The following is a 26,475-nucleotide window of genomic DNA, read 5'->3' as shown; positions in this document are numbered from 1 at the left end:
ACTGGAGGTTCGAGGTGGGCTAGTTGGCCCCCAGGGACCCCCAATATGCAAGGTGAATTAGTTCCCCCTCTGCAAATGCACCAGGGGGCTGCGTTGCAGAGAGGTGTAAAAAGGGGCATAGCCTCATTACACCTCTCTGCAATGCAGCCCCCTGGTGCATACTGGAGGTTCCAGGTGGGCTAGTTGGCCCCCAGGGACCCCTAGTATGCAAGGGGAATTAGTTCCCCCTCTGCAAACGTGCCCGTGGGCTGCGCTGCAGAGAGGTGTAAAAAGGGTGTGGCCTCATTACACCTCTCTGCAATGCAGCCCCCGGGGAATACTGGATGTTCCTGGTGGGCTAGTTGGCCCCCAGGGACCCCCAGTATGCAAGGGGAATTAGTTCCCCCTCTGCAAACACGCCAGGGGGCTGCATTGCAGAGAGGTGTAAAAACATTTTTTTTTCAATTTATATGAAAAATATGTAATGTAATTTAAAAAATAAAATATCTAAAAATAAATAATTTAAAATAATGTAGTAAATCAGTATAAAAAATATAAAAATTAATACATTTAAAGATTATCATTTACAAAACCATTGAAATTCAATTAAAAAACCATAGGTTTCAGCCACGTTATAGTTAGGAATTACCATTTAAAAATCCTTTGAAATTTACTCAAAAAAACATAGGTTTCACACACGTTATATTTAGGAATTAGCACTTAAAAAACTTTGTAAAATCACTGAAAAAAACATAGATTTCACACATGTTATAGTTAGAAATTAGCATTGAAAAAACCTTAGAAATTCACAGAAAAACCATAGGTTTCACACACATCATAATTAGGAATTAGCATTTAAAAAACCTTGCAAATTCACTGAAAAAACCATTGGTTTCAGGCCTGATATAGTTAGGAATTAGCATTTAAAAAACCTTGCAAATTCACTGAAAAAACCATAGGTTTCAGGAATGATATAGTTAGGAATTAGCATTTATAAAACCTTTGAAACATTTATAAAACCATCAGTGATGTCACTGACCATGTCATGAATGATGTAATATGTGACATCATCAGCAGTGGATTGCAGGCGCGCGAGATATATTTAGTACAACTAACTATATCCGTGGAATTTCAATGGTTTTGTATGAGTTAAAAGTCCAGCTAACTATAACACCCCTAAAATCTACAGTTTTTTCAGTGAATTTCTAAGGTTTTTTAAATGCTAATTCCTAACTATATCAGGCCTGAAACCTATGGTTTTTTCAGTGAATTTCAAAGGTTTTTTAAATGCTAATTCCTAACTATATCAGGCCTGAAACCTATGGTTTTTTCAGTGAATATATATATATATATATATATATTACATTTCCTATATTCTTATAACCTAACATACCACAATTATTATTATTCATATTACATTGTTGATGACATCACCAGATAGACTTGCTTTGTACTTGGTGATTTCTTAGGACATATCCGTCATCTCTGCCATCCAGGAGGGGATGGCGAGACCACAGACCAATTTTTGTAAGCCTTCCAAACTCTGATTGTTGGCCATGCAGTGCCCTCAATCCCTCTATCTCAGGAGTTCAAGTTTAGGCGCTAGGCCAGGCTCTGCGCCTTGGTGGTCTCTGGAGAGGAGCATGTTCTTCAACTAAGTTGTTCAGTCAAGGAGGAGATCCTTGTGTTCAGTTCCATTTTCTAATTTTCCGTCATAGGTTTGGAGAAGAATCTCAAAACCTATAATTTCTGGTTTAAAAAAAAGCTGCTCATAATGTGTGTGTTAATTGCTTCTGACAAACTTCAATTTAATACTCGTGCCAAAATAGACATGATTAAGCTTCTATAATATTTTAAATGCCTGCCCATGTTCTCACGCATACATATATCTTAGGTGTTTTTCTTTGTATTCTAAAAATAATACAGTAACAAAAGTCAACAAGATGTTTTATTGTGTTATTTAGACCTAGATAGTAAGTGTGACTGCAGACCTATATATTTGTGCGGTGGTAAAAGGGAAACAACCTTTACAACGCAGTTATTACATCGCACTACACTTACATTGCAACATCCCTTACAACGCATGTCACTACAACGCCGGCATTACAACGCATACCATTACAATGCATGACACTACATCGCAAGTCACTACAATGCAGGCATTACAACGCATACCATCACAATGCATGCCTTTACAACGCATAGTGCCCTTACACTATCCAACACTTACCCTACTGTTGCACCCCCTGGAGTTAGAATAGTAATTTTAACCCCTACACTATCCAACACTTACCCTACTGTTGCACCCCTGGAGTTAGAATAGTAATTTTTACCCCTATACTATCCAATACTAGTTTTCAAGTTTTTATTTTATTATGTTTTGGAACTCCAAAGAGGTCCACATAAAACGAGAAAAAGGAAAATAAGCATATACATAATACAAAGTACTTATAAGAAATACAGCAAACACTTGACAACATTTTTAACAAATACTATGTGATCAATCAACACTATTGAATGAGACCTTCTAATAGATATTTAAAAAACATTTAAAGAAATTAAAAATGTTAAAACAAAACATTGCATTAGGAGGATTATATAACGCACTCAAGAAAGAGTTGGCTGAAAGAATAATCAATTTCAAACAAATTTGTCTAAACCACTTGCGGCGAAATAAGCGGAGTGCAGGACATACAAAAAGAACATGAATAAAATCCTGAGTAGACAGATTACAAAGATTGCAGGTTGCAGGATAACCGTACCACTTAGCCATAAGCTTATTAAGGGGGAGTAGATCCTGCCTTAAAAGAAGCCAGAAACGCCGTATGCCGTGGGGTATATTCCAGGTGACATAGGGTTGCGTGCGTTTTAATATGCACGTATCAATAAGGGGGGATACATTTTTCTTAGCAAGTATGAATTCCCTATCCAGTTTAAAGCTGAGTTCCCACGAGGCCTGTTTCAAAAGGGGTTTCAGCTGAGCGGCGGATAGGGTGAAAAGAGTGCTCTCCTTTAATTGTAAAAGTTCAACAGCTTTCCTAAAATTCTTTACAAGAGAGGAGAACTTCCTAAAAGTACCCAACAATTCCAACTTCATTAGGTGTCTCAGAGTACCCATATCCCCTCTGGCCAAGCTGGTTACCCAACGCACCAGCCCTGCCAACCCTTGCACCCAACTACTGCGAATACCAAACTCAAGTCTTAAAGATGCCACTGAGCAGGAAGTATTAGTGGAGGCTAGAAACCGTAAGACTTTTCCTTCTACAACATGTAAAAAACCCCATTGCCCTATATCTACTATTTCTATTCCGTACAGGAGGTATGACGGTATTTTAGCCCTGAAAACCTTTAGCATATGTGGAAAGTGTCTTCTTCCAGTGGCAGAATATAATGCGTTTAAGCTTTTACCCTGAGACAAGGCCTTACGAGCGTTGTTATCGATGTGGGCCTTGTCGCTTAGGCTGTGAGATAGTATTTTCCCCAGAAAGACATAGGAATTACCCACCTCTAGTTTATGTCCACCTATAGACCAGCCAAATTTCTCATATTTTGTTTTTTTCCTCCCTGAAATACTCATGATTTGACTTTTGGTCGTATTTATCTTTAAATAATGGATTTCTGAGAAAAGATATAAGGCATGCAGACGATTATTTAACCCCTTGGGTGTAAGGTCTAGTATAGGAATATCGACCAAACAAGAAATGGGGGATCCCCCTAATGACGGAGCGATACCTTCACAATCTGATAAAGACCTAGGGAGATCAGAAATATATAAGGAAAAGAGCAGAGGTGCCAAAAGACAACCCTGCTTTAATCCATTGATAATCAGGATAGTTTGAGATAACCCCCTCTCCCCTCCTTGTAGTACTTGGCACCAAGTATCAGAATGAAGGGCCTTAACCAAATCTAACAGGAGGGGAGGCACACCCAGGGCTGCCAACTTTCTCCACAGCAACGGCCGGTCTACTTTGTCGAATGCTGTGGAGAAATCAATAAACGCTGCATATATTCTTCCTCCTCGAACCCTAACATATTTATCACAGATTATCTGGAAAGCGGTGAGGTTGTCCAATGTACCATGGCCCTTACGAAATCCTGTCTGTTCTAGAGGTAAAATATGATTCCTCTCCACCCAATCATTTATAGTATATAGGAGACATTTGGAAAAAATGTTGCCAATTGCATCGAGAAGGGCTATTTGTCGGTAATTTTTATCTATCTCCCTTCTTGAACAGAGGCACCAAAATGCTCCCTTTCCAAGACGGGGGGACAGATTTATTCAAGAAGCAGAATCTAAATAAAAGGAACAAAATTTTGCTCCAAGAAACTGGGTCCTGTTTCAGGACTGATATGGGGAGTTCATCGGGCCCCATACTACCTTAAATGCAATGTAATGGTATGCGTTGTAAAGGTAGCATGTGATGTAATGGAATGCGTTGTAAAGGTAGTTTTTTAATATGCGATGTAGTGTCATGTGATGTAATGGAATGCGTTGTTCTGGATGTTGCGATGTAAAAACTGTGTTGTAAGTGCATGCGTTTTAAATGTATGCATTGTAACATCGTACATTTGTGGTAAAACGGGTGCACATGCAGTCTTCCATCGTCGACATTGCTATTAAATGGAAAGGGGAGGTTTCTGCCGGCAGATCATCTTCTCGTTTAGTGTTACACTTATGTACACAAATCTGTTTTTGTAGATTTAAATAACCAAGCTTTGAGATTTCTGTGTACTCTAGAAAAAGGTGTAACTTTTAAACATATTTTTGCGGCTTTTAGCAAAAGCCATACCAAGCAGTGGGTAATTCATGCCTGTGGTGGCCAGTGAGAACAATGGCAGTAATTTCTCAGGACCAGTGCTTTTCTATTTCCTCCTTCGGGTGTTCATCCCAATAAATATACCCTTTTTCCTATTGCTCATTAGGCCTGCATATAGGACTCAGCTCGACAGCTCTGTCACATGCTAGTAGCTTAGCCACAGTCCACCATATGGTGGTGATGTTCACCAGTCTTCCTGACCATGGATTTCCTATCTTCAGAAGTCATGGCATGGATAGCACTATAGGTAATTACGAGAAAGCCCGGAGACATGAGTGTAGATTCTTGTGGACACTCCTAGGCCAAAAACGGTGTGCAAAAGGAAATCTTCAGCAGCATGGGCAGCGTTCAAACTGCTACATCCAACAAGGAAGGAATTTGTTATGGCCTGCTTTTTAATTGGTGGGACTGATGAGGCATTGCGCCTGCGCCATCAAGTGCAGAACGTCATGTTAGTGGGCAGGGGTTTAGTGGTTCATTTTCTTTCCCCATGGTCACCTGGATTGCTTGGGTTGACACAACCCTGGCGATAACATCCGAGGTCACTTCCATGATGTGGTGTGCGATGGGAGGCCATTTATATGCTCAAACTCACCTGCCTTCCCCATCGTTGGTGTTTTGGCGGTTTCCAACTCTTTTGCCATTTTGTCATACTCCGGTTCTATATGTTTTTTTATGGTCTCCGCGGAAGTGGCTTAGTCCTCCTTTCATAGCTTCAAGGACCAGGCTCATCATTGAGCCAGATGCTCAAGTGGCCAGGTGAGGAGTAATTGGGACTCTTAGTGTAATGTTCGGGGGGCTGCCCTCCCGCCGTGACAGCTGCGTATGGCCCTTACAACGTGCTGCTGAATAACGAGGCACACACAGTATTGCGGTGTGGCGTGGACTGCCTTACGACTCCGCCCATCTTTATTTATAGATGTGCTCACGCCAGCTGGCATGAGCGCAGGGGCGGTGAACTCTCAGTGCACGCCAGTGGTAAATGCTGGTGCGCTGTCACATCCCATCCTAACTCAGTCCTTGACTGGACCTCAAAAGTCTCATGGTTCACTTACATGACAGGCAAAGTCTCTCAGACGAGTGCTTGGCAGAGGATTCCCCCATAGGGCATACCTGGAGGGGCCCTGGCCGGTGGTGGAGGCAGGGACTGTGATGCTGGGTCCAGGAGGTAGACTGGGGGTTTTGCAGGCAGCCTCCGGACATGCTCGCATCGGGGTAACCCCTGGATGGTGGCCGTCAGCTTCTTGGGGCTCCCCTTGGCTGGATTTGGTCCCCTCGGAGTGGTTTGCGACAGCAGGGGGAGGGTTGGGCCTGTCCACTTGTTTGAACCACGAGATGTTGCGGGTCACTGTTTCTCCCTCATTGTCAACAGTCACCATGGTCCCTTGTCTATTGATCACTGTCCAATACCACTGTTTGTACCAGTTCCAGAATTTTCCCCCAGGCCTCCTGTCCTTCATGATGACCGTGTCTCCTTGCTGTAACTGGCGGAATGCCACTCTCCGAGCTTGGCTGGCAGAGTTATTGCGCTGCTATTGCGCTTCTCTCTTCTGAGGGCACCTCTTTCGCCAAATGAGGGGGAGACCGCCCTGGCGCAGTGGGGAGACCATCTCGGCGGGCGCCGTGGAACATTAGTGCCCAGGGCACTTGGCGTGTTGAACAGTGCGGTATGCTCTGATATTCCCGTAGGAACCTCTGCATTTCTTGTTCTGGGTTGATTTGCTCTGCAACGGTGATGCAGATGATTTTGTTTATTGTTCTCATGAGGCGTTCAATCTCCCTATCGGCCTGGGATAACTGTGTGGTGATGCGCCGGTGCTGGTTGCCATGGTGGTGCACAAACTCGTAGAAGTCGTGTCCTTGAAATGGGGGCCCATTGTCGCTGCGGAGTTCATCCGGACATTCGAACATGCCAAAAATCTTCTCTAGAGCAGGGCCAACATGCAGGAAGGCGGTTGACTGCACGACTTTCACCACTGGGTACTTTGAGTAGCTATCAATGAGGGCTAGTGTGACACGCTCATCAGGGAAGCTCCCAAAATCCACGCTCACTTTTTTCCATTGGCGTCGGCCGTGTTCTTCTGTGAGTATATGTACTGGCTATTTGGGCCCGCTCGTTAGCTGGCAGGACAGGCACTTCCAGACTGTCTCTTCTACTTGAGTGTCCATTCCTGGGAACCAGACCTTCTCCCTCATGTGGACCTTCATCTTTTCCACTCCTTGATGCCCCCGTGGGTGAGTTGCGTTGCCTGTAGCTACAGGGATGCCGGGATGACGATCCGGGGTCCTCTGAGGAGAATGTCCCCTTGGGTGAGGCTTAGTTCGTTCTGGACCCTCCACATGTGTATCAAGCTTTCTTTCTCTGGGCTTGACTAGGCATTTGGAGCCTGCAGGAATTGACGCCTCAGCCCTCCTTCGATAGTGTCCCGGACCTTGATCATGACTGGGTCTTGCTTGGCCGCGGTAGATACTTCTTCGAGCATCAGAGCTCGGGGGCACGTCAGTGCTGCGATCATGTTCAGGTGTGCCTCTGTCATTACTGCTGGGTTCTCCATTGCCTTCTCCATTTGTGTCTGGGAGTCATGACAGGAAGTTGGCTGTGTTCTTGGCACCGGGCTGGTAAACTACATCCATGTCTTAGTGCTGGAGCCCGATGGCCCATCTTTCGATGTGTGGCGGCGGGTGGGGAGCTGATCCTTTGAATATCGGCACCAGTGGTTGGTGATATGTGACTATGGTGAATGGGTGTCCAAGTTATATGTATAAGTTGAAGTGTCTGCAGCCCCACCGGATGGCTAGGGCGTCTCTTTCAAATTGAGAATATCACTTCTTGGTTGCGAAAAGTGCTTTGCTGGGTATGCTAGGGCTGCACATCGTCTGGGCTCTTGTTCTTGTGTGAGGACAGCCCCTAGGCCCACAGGGCTGGCATCTACTAGTTTTTCTGTCTTCTTTGTCGGGTCAAAGTACACCAGCATGGTGTGGTCGAGAAGTACTTTCTTGACTGCTTGGAACGCCGCCTCTTAGGCTGGACCCTGCGTCTGCCCGAGTGAGGTTTCGGAGGGGCTCTGCAAGGGTGGCCAGGTCCGGAATGAAGTGGCCACAGTACATGGCCATTCCCAGAAAGTTGCGTACTTCCGCCACAGATAGTGGGGCTGTGGTCTTGATGACTTGAGATTTCCCTGAATCGACCTGTATACCCTCTTGGGTAAACGTGTATCTGAAGAATTCTATCTTCTGTTGGAACAGTAGGTACTTCTCTTTGTGTAAAGTGACTCCGTGGTCTAGGAGTCTCTTCAGTGTGGCTCTTACATGTCTGTAGTGTTCTCCCACTGTCTTGAAGTGAATGAGGATGTTGTCACTCACGTTTAGGACGCCGGGTAGTCCGACCAGGATTTCTTTTACGGCATTCTGGAATATTTCTGCGTCTGAGGATATGCCGAAATTCTGCCATTTATACCTCCGGAGGACTATGTGCGTGCTGAAAGTTGTTATGTATCGACTGTCTTTGGCAAGGGCTAGTTGGTGGTAGCCCACAATCAGGTCCAGCTTCGAAAATCATCTGGACCTATTCAGGTCAGCCACAATGTCATCCATAGTCGGCGTAATGTGGCGTTCGCGCCAAATGGCCTTGTTGGGGAGACACATGTCAATGCAGAGTCTGATCTTCCCTGGTTGATGCGTTTTTTCCGCGATTACCATCGGTGACACCCACGGCGTGGGCCCGGACACTCTCTATGACCCCTTGATCTTCGAGCTTTTGCAACTCTTCCTCCACCAGTGGCTGTAGTTGTAAATGGATTCTCCGGTGTCTTGGGGCATTGGCAAGACAGTCGGGTCTATGTGTAGTCGGATGGGGGCTCTCTTAATCTTCCCTAGCCCCTTGAACAGGTCTCCAAACTGGCTCAGTAGTTCTTCCATCTGGTCAGCTTGTAGTCTCTTGGCGAACATTACCAGACCCAGGTCTTCAGCTGCATGGCCACTGAGCAGCGTGTCTACCTCCTGGATAGTGACGTGGATATCAGCAGTGATTTCAGTGTCTTCTGACCGCACTGGCATGGTCATTTTGCCTCAGAGGGGCATTGGCAAGTCACTTCCATAGGCGAAGATCTGGGCCTTTGACGGTCTAAGTTCCGGTCTGAGCCTTAACTTGTTGTATTGCTAGTCCCCCATTGCAGTCACAGAAGCTCTGGTATCGATTAATGCATTGACGTCCGTCCCTGCGACCTGTACTGTGCAGCGGAGTTGGGGTCGCCTCCTGCTCTGTGGGCTCGGGTGAATGAGATTAGGTACGTCTCCCCTTTGTCATCTGATGTGGACTTGTCTCTTTGGTAGGCTGTTGGCTACCTCTTCTTCCCTCCGAGTTGTGATGCTAGCGAGACCTGCGATAGTTGTCAGACCATCCTTCTCATGTGCTTCGGTCCATTCCCTTCATTGTGCTGAGTTTTCTTCCTGCACACTGACGCGAAGTGGTTCACAATGCCTCAGTTACTGCAGGTCTTCCTTTGGGTCGGGCATGCCTGTGCGGGATTTTCTTCGTACCCACAGTACCCACAGTGGTTCTTTGGGGTCTTCCTCTGGCGATCCTGTGGTCTGTAGGTCTTGTTTCGTGTTTGGACTGCGTCAGCCTTCTTTGCTTTTTCTGTGATGCCCTTTTCCGCATCACGCACCAACGCCATGTTCATTTCTTCCGCTCGCGCCGCCGACAGGTTGGGAGACAATGCCAGTATGAGGATGTCGTTCATCAGTAGATTCGGCTGCCTGAGTATGAGGCCTCGTTGGACTTTGCTACGTATACCAAGGATTAGCTGGGCTCTGGCTCAGTCTCCTGCGAGGTGAGTGGTGGCTAGTTCCCTGAGCCGTTTGAGAAAAGCATCCACTGACTCTCCCTCTCTTAGCTTGGCTTGCCTCAACTTAAAATGTTCAAAGTCCTAGTTCATTTGGGGATCGAAGTGAGAATTTAGGGCTGTGACCCCAGCAGCATAGTCCTCAGGGGGGCTGTGTTTGGCAGATGCTTAAACAAGAGGTAGATTTCCTCCCCTGCATAATGGAGCAGCAGCGAATGTTTCACTGATCCATCCTTTTCCCTCTTAGCGGTGAAGTAGTTTTCCAGGTGGCCAAGCAAGGTCTGCCACCTTGGCGCGGCCATGGAGGGGCGCTCGCTGAATGGAGGCAGGACTCTGGAGGGTGGGTGATGGGGAGCCGCTGGCGCAGGGGCATGGGCAGCGTCATCCTGATCCCCCATTGCGCTAAACGTAGGTGCAGATGAGTGGCCTAGCAAGCACGCTGGGTTCTCTTGGTGGACCTAGGCGTATGGGTGTTGGCGCAGAGGCTCTGGGTAACGTGTGGGTCCACATGTGTGCAGATGTGTGGTACTCACCAAGCTGGTATGGGCCAATACAGTGCCCTTCGGCTTCCTCTGGTGCATTCACGACCACCCCCTGTAGCGTGGAACCGACGACCTCCTTGGTGGATGGGGATGCAGGGGAGAGCAGCTGTGCCTGTTGCTGTCACCATTTAACTGCTTGTGTCAGAGGCGAGGCGGGGTAACTTGGGGTGTCGCCTTGTGGGCCTGCCACACTAGAGGTGTCTTTGTCACTTTATTGTTGTGAGCTGCAAATCTCAGCAGGGCAGGAGCAGGCCTATGTTGCATCTCATCCTAGTCGCCAATGTAATGTTCAGGAGGGCTGCCCTCCCGCCATGACTGCTGCACGGGGCCCTTACAGATGATGAATAACAAGGCGCACACAGTATTGCGGTGTGGCGCGGACTGCCTCACAGCTCCGCCCATCTTTATTTATAGACGCGCTCACGCCAGCCGGCGTGAGCGCAAGGGCAGTGAACTCTCAGTGCGCGCCAGCGGTTAACGCTGATGTGCTAACTGTCACACTTAATTAATGGGGGTTTGACTGCTAATGATCAACCCCTGTGTATGAGTTCAAAGTGGTCTAGAGATGGGGTGAATCCACTCAGAGGGTTAAAGCACAGGCTAAAGTAAAAGTCCGATGCACTGTAGCTGATTCAGTCGGGTGGGCGATTTAGGTCCTACCACCGCTCCACGTCTTGTGGATTACACGTAAAATAACACGTTACCATGCCCAAGTTTAAATACACCTGCAGCAATGTTTCAAAAGTTGTGGTCTCAGTTTGCACTCTTGAGTCTTTTTTGTGTGGGATGGTGTATATACTTTGTGGGGCCACAAGCGTGGGTAGGGACTATGGGATATCAGCAGGATAGCCAGAGTGCCTGAGCCTACACCATTGCCCTGCTGAGATCAGAAGTAATTTAAGTCTAGCCAAAGGACCATCAAGAGGAGGTGAAGTTGAGGCCCAAAAACTTGTCCAGGGCGGTGTCATTTCTGTGTTTAGAAGACTAAGGATAGCATGGGCTAAAGCACGTAAAACTAGTATCATATCCTGTAATCACTAATCTCTCCTGGCCAAGAGATTACCCAGGGCCTCCTGCTCATTTGAGATTCGACCGGAGCAAGTGCAGTCTAGGGTTTTGAAAGGATTAGGGTTTGCTCCTTATTAGCACAGTTTACCAGTGCTGATTTCAGATCAGACCCTGTTACTGCACAACCGGACTGAGAATGAGAGGGAGACGCACCCGCGCACGCACACACACACGCGCACGCCTAAACGGACAGACACACACACGTTTCCTGCAACAGAACGCAACATCTCGTGTTCCGATCGATATTAGAGAGCTGTTATGCAAATTCGACATTTCAGCAGTCAGAATTGAGGCAACGAGGCTCGAGCCAGATTTTCTCTATATTGCCTTTAACTGTCAAGATTCCCAGCGAAGATAGTCACATGACAATTTCACGGCGAGCAACATACGTGGTTGATTAAGTGTAAATGGTGCGTTACTGACATCGAGGTTAATGCTGCTGCCGCCTGCCCGCCCCCGCCCCCCAAGCACTGCTCTGATTCTGCAGACAACTTGTTTGTTTCGAAGCAAGAACATGATTTAGTTTTGAAATACTTTCTGTGCATGAGACGCACACTTAGAAGAAAATAGACAGCAGGGGGGAGAGGAACGATTTAGAGAGAAATAAAATAGGGCGGTGACACGCACACGATGACAAACAAATTATAATACGAGACAAACAAATTATAATACGAGAGAGAGCAAAGGCAGTAGGCAAGGAAATCGGAGAGGAGCAAGAAGATTGACATGAAAGAGAGTAGAGAAGAACGCACAGGATTGTAAGGCAAATAAATACATAAAACATGAGATGGGCGGCACTAAGATATCATTAGATCCAGAGAGTACAGAATCATGTTGTTTTGGTGACGTCGCAGGCATCATTTTTGAAGGAAGGGTCATAATGGGAATTATGATGAGCATTATGTTTTCTTAAAAAGGGTGGCAAACTCCAGCCGTGATAATCATGGACTCCACTACATTTATTTCCAGGCCTAGCGCAGCTGCTGCCGCTGCCCCATCGATGATACCAGAACAATACAATACAGATAAATACTACCCCCGATCTATCTAAAATATTACAATCCAATAACATTTACCACGTCACCCAAGTGAAAATGGAACCTATGATGTTTTTTTACTTCATTACCGAGTCTTGTAATTTTAACTCTTGGCATGTTTGTATTTCTTGATACATAATGTTACGAAGCACTGAGAGCAACATTTTCCAAATAGCAGATTGTTGTTGGTTAAAATACTGGACTGATGAAAGCTGTTATTTTTGAAGTGGTTTGCAACAAGATTTATTGTACTTCTTCTATTCCTAAATCGGTTGCTACAGGCCACCTGTGCCAAATGTATATTCTACATTTCCAAGTTGCCTGCACTCCTGAGGCTGTGTCCACTTAATTGCATTTCATGAAGTGAGACTGCCTGCACTTTAATATATTTAAGGAGTTTGAAGTCCCGAATATGGTGTATATAATGTGCGCACCTCTTATAAATGACTAAAACTTTATTCTTTCTATACAAGCCAAACTCAAACTAAACTCAAACTACACTAACATTAGAAAATTCAAAGTAATAGTTGTTTATTAAATTTCTAAATTATGAACCACCTTCTAATTATTATAACTCGCACACCCCCAGGCCCAGTTTAGTGAAACTGGTAGCCACACTACATTAACTAGAAATCACCACTCTACCATGCACTGAGTTTTCACAAATGATGTGAAGCGTTCTTATGAATGCTAGGATTTCAGATGTAATGAGAGATGTAACATGAAATGGTATAAGCTGTGAATGAAGAAGGCATGGGTTGTTCACTACACTGTGTATAGAGGTGCACAAGTTATAATAATTTGAAGGTGCAACATATAATTTGTAGGAATAACTCTAACTTTAGACATTTTAATGTAGAATGGCATATAATGGAGTGGGGTAAAGTAAAGTGGTATAGAGTTGAGAATCATTGAGTGGAGTGAAGAGGCATAGAGTGGCATACAGTAGAGTGGCATAGAGTGGGAGTAGCATAGAGTGGAGTGGCATACTAGAGTGGCATGGAGTGCAGGGGGATACAGTAGAGTAGTGTAGAATAGAGTGGTGTAGAGTAGAGTGGCATAGAGTTGCATAGCGGAGTGGGGTACACTGGAGTGACATGGAGTGTATTGACGTACAGTGAAGTGGTGTAGAGTACAGAGGCTTAGAGCTGAGTGGTGCAGAGTGGAATAGTGTGCAGTGAAGTGCCGTACAATGGAATGGTGCAGGATGGAGTGGCATAGAGTGGAGTTTCATACAGTGGAATAGGGTAGAGTGGAGTTTCATACAGTGGAATAGCGTAGAGGGGAGTGTCATATGCTGGAGTGTCATAGAGTGGAATAGCTGAAGTAGAGTAGTGTAGAGTGGAGTGGCATAGAGTAGAGTGGACTAGCGTAGCATGGAACATCATACAGTGGAGTGGCGTACAGAAGAGTTGTGTACAGTAGAAAAGTGTAGTGTAGAGTGGTGCATCAAGGAGTAGTGTAGAGTGGAGTGTCATAGAGTGGAGTGGAGAGGCATACAGTAGAAAAGCATACAGTGGACTGGCATTCAGTGGAGTGCCATAGAGTGGAATAGTGCAAAGTGGAGTGGCTTATAATGGAATAGCATAAAGTGGAGTACCAAAGAGTGTAGTGGTATAAAGTGGATTGGCATAGACTGGAGTGGCCTAGAGTGGAGTGGCATAAAGTGGAATATCATAGAGTGAAGTGGCTTACACTGGCGTGGCATAGAGGGAAATGGCATGGAGCGGATTGCGTACAGTTGATGGGCATAGAGTGGAATCCCATATAGTAGAGTTTTTAGCGTGGAGTCATGTACAGTGAAGTGCATGTCAGAGAGTAGAGTGGAGTGGTGTACAGTGAAGTGCCGTAGACTCGAGTGATATAGAGCTGAGTAGCGTGTCATGCAGAAGAGTGGAGTGCTGTAGAATGGAATACTGTAGAGTGTATTGGCATGCAGTGGAATAGCGTAGAGTGGTATAGACTAAAGTGGCACAGAGTGCAATGAGGTACAGTGCAATATCGTGCTATTGAGTGGTGTACAGTGAATGGTGGAGATTGGAATTACGAAGAGTGGTATAGCATAGAGTGGAGTGGCATATGAAGTTATGTACAGCGGAATAGCATTGAGTGTAGTGGCATAGAATGTAGTGGCATAGAGTGGAATAGTGTGCAGTGTAGTGGCGTATATTAGAGTGACAGAGATTGGAGTGGTGTAGAGTGGAGTGGCATAGAGTGGAATAGCATACAGTAGAAAATAGGACAGTGGAGTGGCGGAGAGTGGAATGGCATCCCGTTGAATAGCGTAGAGTGGAGAGGCGTAAAGTGGAGTTGCGTACAGTGAACTATAGTGCAGAGTGGAGTTGATTAGAGTGAAATAACGTTCAGTAGCATAGCATACAGTGTAGTGGCATGGAGTGGAATACAGAGGAGTGGCATATAGTGGAGTACCGTAGAGTGGAATGGTGTAGAGTAGAGTGGCGCAAAGGGGAGTGGGGTACAGTGAAATACCATAGAGTGGAGTGGTGTACAGTAGAACAGCATATAGTGGAGTGGCGTTGACTGTAGTGGCGTACACTGGAGTAGCATGTCATACAGTCAAGTGAAGTAGTGTAGAATGTAATGGAGTGACTTCGTTTACAAAACTAAAAGAGACGGGGAGAAATTCGGATGTCTGGTGGCAGCTGAATGCACAGCAGAGGGCTTCCCTTGCTGGCTGAGACCCCCTTGCAGCCCCGATAGCACTACTTCATTTACTGGTGAAGACCTGGTTGTTCAACCAGTAATGGGTCCTACGTACAGATGCTGCCACCCTCAGAGATCCTATTTGGTATTCTTAGCGCCAAGACGCCCACGAGCAAACGTATGCGCTTTACAAATTGTAATAATAAATAATAAATAAATAAATACCCTGGGGAGGAATTAAAATTCAGCGGTGCCTGCCCTAACATGGCGCCCGCGGTGGATGTGATAGCGGCGCTAGCCGCCATTTTGAATTTGGGGGCGATTTTATCCTCTGGCAATCTCCTGACTGTGATGAGATGCCCCGCCAGTGTCCTAAGGTATTACCCGGCCGCTGCCTCAGCGGACATGCCAGCTTGTCTGCTCAGAGCCTCCAGTTGCTGACAGCGGAATCCGAATATTATGTTGGACGCCCGGTGGAGCTGCTCTGTTCAGTTAATGAGGAGATTGGCCTTGGCTCACCCCCTGACCATCACCTGCCCAGCTGGACCTTGGGCACAGTTTCTCCCCTTCTCCCTGTCTCGCCCATCCCCCCCTCTACTGGCGAAAATCTCACCCAGCGTTTTAACCTCAAGATGGCACCTGAGAAGGAACGGACCTGCTTTTTGAATGACTCGAAGCAGATCCATGGGAACTTTTACCGAACTACCTACCCCCTACCCCTCCCCGCTCTACTCCTCTCCACTTGCCTGCTACTGACCTCTGCCCTCACCTTGTCCTGTCCCTAGTCCCCACCCTGTTTATCTGTGAATTTTCCCTCGTCATTTGAGATCTAGCTATTTTGTCTGATGCCCGATGGAGCTACATGGTTTAGCTATAGGGGAGACAGGTCGGGGATTCCCTCCTTGGACGTCACCTACCCAGTCAGTCTTTAGCCAGACTTCCTTTCATTTCTCCTGTCATCGCTTCCCGTATCCTCCCTCTATTTATGTCTCTCCTTCTCTCCTCTCTCAATGTATTGAGACTGAATTATTTTGTCTGATGCCCGATGGAGCTACCTGGTTTAGCTATAGGGGAGAAGGACCGTGGACTCCCTCCTTGGTCGTCACCTACCCAGTCGGCCTTTAGACAGACTTCATTTCATCTCTCCTTGTTGTCTCTTCCCCGATCCTCCCTTTCTCACCTTCCCTGTCCCCTCCACTCTACGCTCCATTACTTTGCCCTCCATGTTCTTTAAATGTTTCCCATTGAGACCTAGCTATTTGGCCAAAGCCCAGTGGAGCTACCTGATAGCTATAGAGGAGATAGGTTTTGGGACTTCTCCCTTGACCGTCACCTACCCAGCCGGACTTTGGGCAGACTTTCCTTCGTCTTTCTGCCGTATCTCCCTCCCATCCCTTTACCCTTTACCCTTACCCCCTTCCCCTCTACACTTCACTTATCTCGATCTCTATGCTCTTGTAATTGTTTATCTAGCAACTGATGTAAATTGAAACTGATGTAATCTTGTAATTTTGTGGAACCTCATGTAAAGCGCTCTGATACCACTGGGTCTAGCCAGCGCTATATAAAACTCTGTAAATAAATAAATAACATAAAATAAATATCAGTAAGTAGCAGTTTCTATTGTTTTTCCCTAGCTGTTACCAATTTATTTAGTTATAATAGGCAAGAACATTTTATTTGTATACATATTTTGTAAAATGTTTATGGACTACTGTGCTAGTAAATAGAAAGTAGACCAGTAGTTACAGAAAAAACTGAAAAATATCAAAAAAAGTAAAACTACATTGTGGTACACTCTATTAGTTGAGATAAAGTGTAGTACAGTGTATTTTTAATGTTTTAACATTATTTTTATGTTTTATTTATTTAAGTAGTGCAGTAATTTGCAGGGATTATCAGAGTTCTTTGAAGACTTTTTGTAAAGAATCAAATATGTTAAAAATTTTAAATAAACTTTAGTACACTTTATCTGTGAAATATAATGTAGTAAAGAGCATTTTTTTCACCTTTAAATTTGTTTTTTAAGTATTGTCGTAATTCCTAGGTAGTGACACGGTACTCCATAAACATTTCAAAAATAAACAGAAAAAATCATTCTTTTTCACTGCCTATTACCACTTTAAGAAAGTGGTAATGGGTCGAGAAAAATAGAATACCCTGTATTAACTTGATCTAAGTCCTCAACACAGAACATAGCCACAGTGCACCTAACACAACATGGCTTCCTTTAATTTTCGTAAAGTCAGTCATTAGTTGATCAGATGATGCCTTGTCATTGCCATGTATCACGGTAGGTTCGTGAACTTTGGTGAAATTATGTGAAAAGTCATGATACTAACTGCAACCTGAGATATCACTAATATTTATTGCTTCAGAAATCCAAAATGGCTAAATGTATTTTCATGAAACCCCCAAAAGGACCCTTTCCATGTCATAATATATATTTCTGCCAAATTTCACGAAAATACGTTCAGTTGTTTTGTTGCTGCGTATGTCTAACAAGTCCATAAACGTCCATTGAAAATGTATTGGGGAAAAATTATACGCAGTAGATACTGAGACCTTGATTCAAAAAGGGCCTTTGTACTCATGGTGGAGACCCCTCTGCTGTGGGGAAGTCTCCACATTCGGGGCGGAATCTAGACAATGAGAACTATCTAGGAATTGGCAGTCTACGAACAAAGCAGCAGGTGTAAAGGGAATATCAGATGGCAGACAGCATTCAAAGCTCGATAACGCTTTAGAATAAATCATTGATTCACTGAATCAATCTTTTATTCTGCAATCTGGAGGCTGAGCCTGCATGTCCTCAAGTAGAAACTGGTAGATCATAAGCAAAGCCCAGGTTTGTGAGTTTCTAGGATTAAAAGATTCTTCTAGCAATGTGTATGAATTAAACTTGCCCCACTTTCACAGAACAAATACGGGTTTCTAAAATATTTATGTATGTTACTTTTTCTTAACAGAATATTAGAGTGAGAACTGTTAAAGGGCAAGACTACTTTTCCAAATCAGGGGCTAAATTTTGTGGAAAAATGGAACAGAAATTTCTACTGGTTGACAGTAAGAAAGTTATGTATGGAACCTATAGGTAAGTCCACAGTTTTAAAAAAATGTTTTTACACTAATTACACAATGTTTTTTTTTAATTTGCAATATTGGATATTGTTTTCTCATTGAATAGAAAATGCTGTAAACGTGGCTTTAAGGAATTTGAATTTGCTATTACATTTTTAAAAGTGAATAATTTAAAATGTTTATGGAAAACAAATGATAATTAATTCCTTGTTTTGTGCCTTTCCCAAAAGGGTTTATAAAAACCATACATGCACTTTCTCTGCAGGAAATTATCATTTGATACATGGCTTCTTGTGCCATGTTTGCTAGCTAATTGTGTGGTCATTGGTCAGCTCCTTTCCAATTTTATCTTTATTTAAATTTTGATGTTGACAGGCTGAGAATCAGACATCTTGCATGCATCAATTTTACAAGTGCATAAATGGTCTTAACCTCCATCCTTCGACCTGCCTCTTGTGCAGCACAGTATATAAAGATCAGTAAGACCCTCAAGGTCCACAACCCATTCAAAAGTAATCAGACATGCTGCTCTGATGCTGTTACCTGTAATACCAATACTGACAGATCATGACAGAGAAGATAAGCATGCCCAGTGAAACTACAGTGTGAAAGTCGAGGAAATATGTTCAGTGTGAGTTTCTTTCCTCTGCCTTCACAGCATGCGATTTGATGTTCTTGGAGCCAAGAAGACTATCTGGAAATTCATTCAGAAGTTGAAGATTACTGACAGCCTATGTCAGCCTTCGTAGACACAAGCACACCTATCAATATCATGTCCAACTCACTTTACTGCACACTGCAGGACCTGCTGAAACTGTAGGCAACTTGCATCCCATTGTACACCTTCAGTACCTATATATGCCTCTTCCACAGGCCTGAGTGTTGACAATAAAAGTCAGCCAGAAGGGACGCTCAACATGGGCACAAATATGAAGGGAATGGTTTCTTACTCAGCTATCACACGCCAAAGAACTTCACCTAATCCACTTTGCCCTTGGAGTGGATTCCCTGGTAGAAGAGTTTCTGCAACTGTTCAGAGGCATAGGCTGCCTGAGAGAGAAAATGGTAAAGCTCTACATTATTCAGTCGATTAACCCTGCCACCCTTCACCACAGTCAAATCATGTTCCATCTCTGCTCCAAGGTGGAGCAGGAGCTGAGGAAGTTAAAAGACACAGACATCATTAAGAAGTTTAAAGGGCTCACACCCTGGGTCTCCTAATTGTGGTAGCACGGAAGCCAAAACAGCACAGGGAGGTCAGAATCTGCATTGATATGTGTATCCCAAATCTGACAAATTAGGAGGGAACGCCATCCGACCCCCATGGTCGATGGTGTTGTGAATCAACTGACTTGCTCAAACTGGTTCTCCAAAATGGACCTCAGGTTGGGATAGCAGCATATTCTGCTTTCCTTCGAATCATGGCACATCGCCACATTGACATTGGAAGGGGGGGTGGTCGTCCCCCGGCGGCATGAGTTTTGCAGGCAGCAGCTTCCTCCCCTCTTATCTGCCATCTCATGGGCAGTAATTGCCCTCCTCCCCTTTAAATTGCAGCTTTGGCAGGGTGGTAATTGGCGCTGAATATGGGCAGCACACCCGCTCTTTAATGCAGCCGCTGCGGGACAAGCTTTGTCACTGCATCACCTACTTCTCAACCCAAATCGGGCTGCTCAGATATAGGTGTCTCAAGTTTTGGATCTCCAAACCGGAGAAGTATTCTGTGAGATCCTTTACAGTGGACTAGTACTCCACCAGTTGAAGTGTCAACTTTCAAAGCAAAACATTAGTTTCTTCAGATACCACTGCTCCAAACAGGGAGAAGTGCCAGACCCGGAGAAAATCAGATACAAATAGCCCACCCCAGCCCGTATGTGACAGGAGTAGAGAGTTTCCTGGGAATGGTCACATAATGTGAGTGATCCATCCAGAATGTGTCCACCCTGTCAGAACCACTAACAGACCTCACAAAAAAATTCACACCCTCGTGGCCTAAATAGGAGAAAGCATTCAAAGACACGAAGAAGGACCTAACAGATGAACCACACCAGCATGCTTCAAACCCAAGTAGATATTCTAAACTATCCATTGATGCCAGTTCACAGGGCTAGGGGCAGTCCTGCCGCAGAAGCAACCGTATGGTGATGGGCCCCAGTGGTGTATGCGAACTGAGCGCTCAGCCCCAACATAACAGAGGTACTCGCACATTGAGAAGGAGGTGATCAACTTGCACTGGGGGTGCCAGCAGTTATCCCTATATTTACCATCAACATGGACCGTAAACCTTTCACCACACTTTTCACAGGGTCAGCGTCCAAGCCCCGTACACGGATGGAGAAGTGGATACTGCTACTTCAAGAGTATCAGTTTACCATTAAATATAAACCGGGGTCACACAACACCATTGATGACCTTTGGAGACGTGCCCAGCCAGAATTACAGAAAGAGGTGGAGACCAAGCAAGGCATCAAAGAGTACATCAGGATGATTATAGAAGGGTCTAGGCCTCTTCTCATGCCACAGTTGGACATTGTTAAGGCCACAAAATCTGATGACAATGTCAAGCTAGTCACCACTGCTTTTAGGACTGACAACTAGAAAGCCTTCACGGAGTATACAGACAAGCGAACATATAAAGCAAAATCTCTACCCAAAGTATGGCATGAACACTTCATCACCGAGGAAGGGTATCTGATGTGAAGCAACCTGACACAATGAGCTGTGAGTGTAGCTCCTGGCTCACATCAAAGCACGGTCAAGACCAAAAGCAGGCTATGAAGCAAGGTCTTGTTTCTTGAGCTAGATGAGATGGTGGAAGAGACCATCAGAGGTGTGATGCGAGCCAGTTATGTGGGACTCTGGATCCGCTTGCCCCTATCATCACAGAAGACATCCCTAAAATCTTATGGCACAGGGTCAGCACAGACTTTGTTCGCCTCTTGGACTGCGGCACCTCCTTGTTGTCATCAGCAACTACTAAAGTACCAAAAAGTGAACATAATGGGGGCTCTTAACCTAATCTAAACATTGTGCACTGACAATTGCCCCCCCATCAGTAGTCGCAAATGATCAGAATACCTGCATTCCTAGTGCACCAAACACTGCTGGATCTCACCACAATGGCCTCAAGCGAATGGAGAAGTGGAGAATTTTATGAGAACATTACCAAACGTCATCTGCCTGGCTTAATTTTAGCACAGAACATTGAACAGGTCTTTGCTCTCCACTGAGAATAACAAGTGCCCCCCTGTAATTACCAGAGAAGCCCCTAACTGACTCTTCCTCAGCTGTACTGTAACTGACACCATCCTTTGCCACTCGACATGGGCGGACAGCCCAAACCCAGGAAATATATTCTTTTCTTGAAGATCCTGTCAGAACTCCTCAATCAGCCAGTGTAGTCATGTGAGGCATCGTACCCTGGGAGAGGAAGATCATGTACTTGTAAAGAAGTTTAAACTACTGTCTGAGCCAGGTGCACGGACCATCACCAGAGTCAAAAGCACCATAGTAACAGACAGAAAAGGAACAAAGTTGGTTACAAGAAATGTGTCAGTCTTTAAAAAGCTCTTGAAACCATCTGTCAGAGAGCATCCCATGGTGGACAGTGTTGACTGTGACATATGGGACGGCCAGGAGAAGAGTCCTGCTACCCAACTGGGCAAAGACCAGACTCACCTCCACAAGATAACAGGGTACATACTCATGCCACAGAAGTGTATTCGAGCCAGATTGAAAAGGAGAATACCTTAACACCACCGCCATCCCAATGAGGCAAACAACTACATACTTTCTGTGGTCAAACCTGAACCCCTATCAGCAGTTCAAAGACTTTGTAATAAACTAAGGTCCCCGCTTCAGCCATGGGTAAGAGACCACAGCGGACTGTGTGTAGAGGTTTGTCTGTCAGTGTCTCTGTCATCCATGTTTTTGTTGTTTTGTTTTACTCACAGTGGAAGGCGGTATGGCCCACAGCACATGGGAAAAGTTAATCAGCAGGCTGTGAAGCCAGGTGGGGCAAAAACTAGCATTCCTGGGGTCATTGAAGTTATTGTGGCAGACCAATATCACCAAACCCAGCACCAGAGTATTTAGAAATAGGAGTGAAATTCTCATGCTCTGTATGACGTGCAACAATATATGGTCTAGCAATCTAAACCATAGACCGCCACATTGAATGTTTCAGGTCGAATATTATTACAACGGAGAAGCCACATATTAGCTTTGTAATGAAACATTATGAAAATAAATACTGACATTTGAAGCAAAGAAGATTGAAAAGAGTTAAGGCTCACTTTAAGTTGTATTGCTTTAAGGATAAACAATGCTTTGGAAGCGCTGCTCTGTAACATTATATTGTAAATGTCATTGTTCACATTAGATTAATAATTCCTTCTCCAACTTCCAAAGTTGAAGATGGAAGCAGACAGTCAGTGCTTATTGAAGTCAGTGTGTTAAGTGTGCCCCTTCCCAAAATCAGATAGACTCCAAGTCACTTTTTGCTTGAAGATGTATTGTAAGTTGAAGTGCACAAGAACCTCCACCCTCTAGGAAGCTTTCTTCTTCTCCAAATGTCTTCCTCAGAACCTTATCAGGTTTTTCCAGCACTATAACATAAGATTGTTCTCCCACTATGACATGAGTAACCACAACAAATTATACACCCAGAAAAATATATTCAACAACAACAAAATGTTAAATAGGCAGAATAATATAACATAAAATGCATTGCTAGGCTAGGGAAAATAAATATATACATTACCATTGTAAGGACATGTAGCTGTACATTTCCCTAATTACCCACCAAAGGGTGTTCTAAGGCAAGCAGGTAAAGAATGATTTGTTCAAATTTCATCTAAATGCAGGTATAATGCTCAAGTTTTGTTTTAACAAGTCTAGACATATTTCAGACATCGCCCGAGTCCAAATAACTACATTTCTCTTCACCTTCTGGATGATAAATGGACCCATGAACTTTAAATCACCCTTCCTGACAAATACTGTTCTTCAATAAAATAGCATACCCTTCAATCCAGGCCAAAGCTTTAGTACAATTACTTTAATCATATATGGCCTTGTACCTTCTTTGGTAGTCTCTGCTTCTCCGATTATGTTGCCCTCGCTATATTTCTCCCTAACCTCATCTCCCCTTCCAGTTTTCAAGCAAAGTGGATGAGCTTCGATCCAGATGACCTGCCTTTGACAAAGTAAAAAGGCGATTCTAACGGTACACAGTTTGGTGTCGTTCTTTGTGCCCACCACTTTTCTCTTACAAAGACCATTTTCTTTACATTGCTCTGTTCACATATTCTTTAACCACCCTATTCGTTCTTTCTGCTACACCATTTGCCTGTGGTGGAGAGTTAAGGGCTGTCTTTAAATCTGTAATAGGGAAACCTTTGAGGAATTTACACTTTTCATTAGAACACAACTAGACACCGTTATCTGTCACTATGAACTGAGGCACCCTTTCTTAGCAAATTCTTCCTTCAAGAACTCAATCACAATTTTTGTGCTCAAGGAATTCACACATTTGATAACCACCCATTTGGATGTATAATCCATCACTAATTAAATGAACCGTTCCTTACTTGCTAAGCCATGAAATGGCCCCACAATGTCCAATCTCAATTTAGTCCATGGCTCATTAGTTATTTCCACTGTGGATAATCAATCAATCAGGGGAATTGTAAGCGAGCTACTCACCTGTGAGGGTCTCATGGCGCTGGACGGGGGGTCAGCAGTTCTGTTCAGCCGAAGAGCAATGTCTTGAGAGTCTTCCTGAAGGTGTTCAGGGAGGGGACACGTCTGATGAAAATCGGGAGCTCGTTCCAAGTCTTGGCCATGATGTAGGAGAAGGATCTCCCCCCTGCTTTGGCTCTGTGGACGCCTGGGGTTTCAGAGAGGATGAGGTTGGCTGATCAGAGGTTTTTTTTGGGTACGTGGAGGATGCTTCTGTCGTTGAGGGATTGGGGTTCGGTATTGTGTAGGCGTGGGTTAGAAACTTGAAGGTGACTCTCTTCTCAATGGAGAGCCAGTGGAGCTTCCGTAGGTGTTGGCTGATGTGCTTGTGTTGAGGGATGCAGGGGACGAGTCTGGTGGCAGTGTTCTGTATTGTCTGGAGTTTGCGGAGTAGAGAATTGTTTATGCCGGAATAGATGGCGATTCTGTAGTCCAGCCTGCTGGTGATGTGTACTTGGGTGACTGTCTTCCTTAACTCGGGGGGATCCATTTGAAAGTCTTACAGAGGATGCGGAGGGTGTTGACGCAGCTAGAGGCGACGGCCTTGACCTGTCGGTTCATGGAGAGGGAGGAGTTGAGTACTATGCCGAGGTTTCTGGCATGGTCCATGGGGTTCGATGGGCTTCAAAGGACTGTGGGCCACCAGGTGTCGTCCCATGCTGATGGGGTGGTTCTGAGGACTAGGACTTCTGTCTTCTCAGGGTTGAGCTTTAGGCATCTGTTGTTCATCCAGGCTGCGACATCCTGCATTCCTTCCTGGAAGTTGAGTCTGGTTGTGGCAGGGTCCTTGGTGAGGAAGAGGATGGGCTGGGTGTCGTCAGTGTAGGATACAATGCTGAAGATGGTGTCGAGGGGGGCCTTGTTGATGTTGAAGAGGGTTGGGCTGAGTGATCACCCCTGTGGGACTACGCAGTTGATTTCCGTGGGTTCAGAGAGGAAGGGCGGCAGTCTGATCCTTTGGCTTCTGCCGGTGAGGAACAACCGGATCCAGTCAAGGGCAGATCCTTGTATGCCGGCACTGTGTAGTCTGGCTACGAGTGTGCGATGGGAGACAGTGTTGAATGCTGCTGATAGGTCAAGTAGAATCAGGGCAGCCGTGTGGACTTGGTCGAAGAGGGTGCAGATGCCATCTGTGGCGGCGAGTAGGGCAGTGTCGTACTGTGGTTGCTTCAGAATCCGGATTGAGATGGATAGAGGACAGCGTTGTCTTTGATGAACCTTGACATTTCTGAGTTGATGGATTTCTTTGCGACTTTTGCCGCAAAGGGGAGGAGCGAGATAGGCCGGTAGTTCTTGAGGGCTGTTGGATCAGCTGAGGGCTTCTTAAGCAGGGGCCTGACTTCTGCGCATTTCCAGTAGGGGAAAGTGCCCATCTCAAAGGTGGTGTTGATGGTGCATTGTAATTCAGGTGCAATAGTGGTGGCGGCTCTCTGGTAAATGTGTGGTTGGCAGGGGTCAATGGGAGCCCCTGAGTGGATGCCTTTCATGGTCGAGACGGTCTCTTCGGACGTGATCGGTGTCCAGGACAAGATGGTGGGCTGGCTGGTGTAGCCGGATGGCGGGCTGGCTGCGGAGTCAGGCCTATGGTCGTTGAAGTTGTCATAGAGGTTTTTGATCTTCAGGTGGAAGTAGACTCCAAGCTTGTTGCAGAGGTCTCAGGAGGGGGTGATGTCCATGGCTTCTCTGCGGGGATTGGCAAATTCCAAGATGATGCTGAAGGGTTCCTTGGAGTTGCTAGAGTTGGCGAGGATTTTGTTGTGGATAAAGGTTCTTTTGGTGGTTCTGATGCATTGGTGGTAGTCCGTCATGTCGTCCTTTTAGGTGGTGTAGTTTCCAGGTGTATATCTTTATGGTTTTTTATCTTTTGGGTGGGTAATCTGCAACCTGATTGGGGGGTTGGAGTGGGAGGTGGGTGGAGGGTAGGGTTTGTTTTATTGTTCAATGCCAGTACAGTTGTGAATTGGAGGCTAGAATGCGCAGTCCATGATTGCAGGAAACCTTGCCGTCACTGCCAACATGGGCTCTGTTAGTGCACATCACACATACTCTTGCTAATACACTAAATTGCCTCACTTGGAACATTCGAGGGCTTAATGACTGTAGAAAATCCAAACCGGAACATGCTTATCTATCCCGTCATAATATAGATAGTTGCTTATTGCAGGAGACACACCTCAATGCTACGCCATCACGGAAGCTCCACCATGGTCGGTGGGGAAATGTCTACTCCGCTATATATTCCAACTATGTGTGTGGGGTAGCTGTGCTGGTCAGGTGGGGGCTGGACTGGAGGGAGGGTATGGTGCAGGTTGATCCCGAAGGAAGATAACCCTTTTACAAGGAATTTTGTGCGGCGCAACCATGGTTATTGTGGCTGTTTACTGTCCTAATGTAGACTCCCCAGAGTTTTTTAGAGATATTTGGATGAGGGTTAGGACGACTGGCTGTAATACGATACTATGGGGAGGTGACTTTAATGCAATTATAATTGATAATATAGACAGGCGGGGGACTGCCCGCTCTTTGCACCCTACAGCTAGCGCTGCCCTGAGGGCTATAATTTCTGATGGAGATTTGGTCGACAGATGGCGTGGCAGACACCCCTCAGTCAGGGAGGGCACTTGCATCTCTGATCATCACAGTGCCTCGTTCCGTTTGGACTTGTGGCTGGTATCCGGTGATGTGGCCACTTCAACTTCAG

The 26,475-nt window shown here is 45.3% G+C and overlaps 1 protein-coding gene across 1 annotated transcript in view; it reads left to right on the top strand.

Moving 5' to 3' along the window:
* FAM83B (family with sequence similarity 83 member B) overlaps positions 1-26,475 on the top strand; it is a 471,668-nt gene that overhangs the window by 417,793 nt on the left and 27,400 nt on the right. Inside the window, exon 4 of the mRNA XM_078647970.1 lies at positions 17,921-18,045. Within this exon, the coding sequence (XP_078504096.1) occupies positions 17,921-18,045 (125 nt within the window). The remainder of the gene's footprint in view (positions 1-17,920; positions 18,046-26,475) is intronic.

The sequence above is a fragment of the Lissotriton helveticus genome, chromosome 6, assembly GCF_964261635.1.
Source record: "Lissotriton helveticus chromosome 6, aLisHel1.1, whole genome shotgun sequence".
In the NCBI taxonomy this organism is placed as follows: domain Eukaryota; kingdom Metazoa; phylum Chordata; class Amphibia; order Caudata; family Salamandridae; genus Lissotriton; species Lissotriton helveticus.
This window is presented reverse-complemented; position numbering and strand designations above follow the sequence as displayed.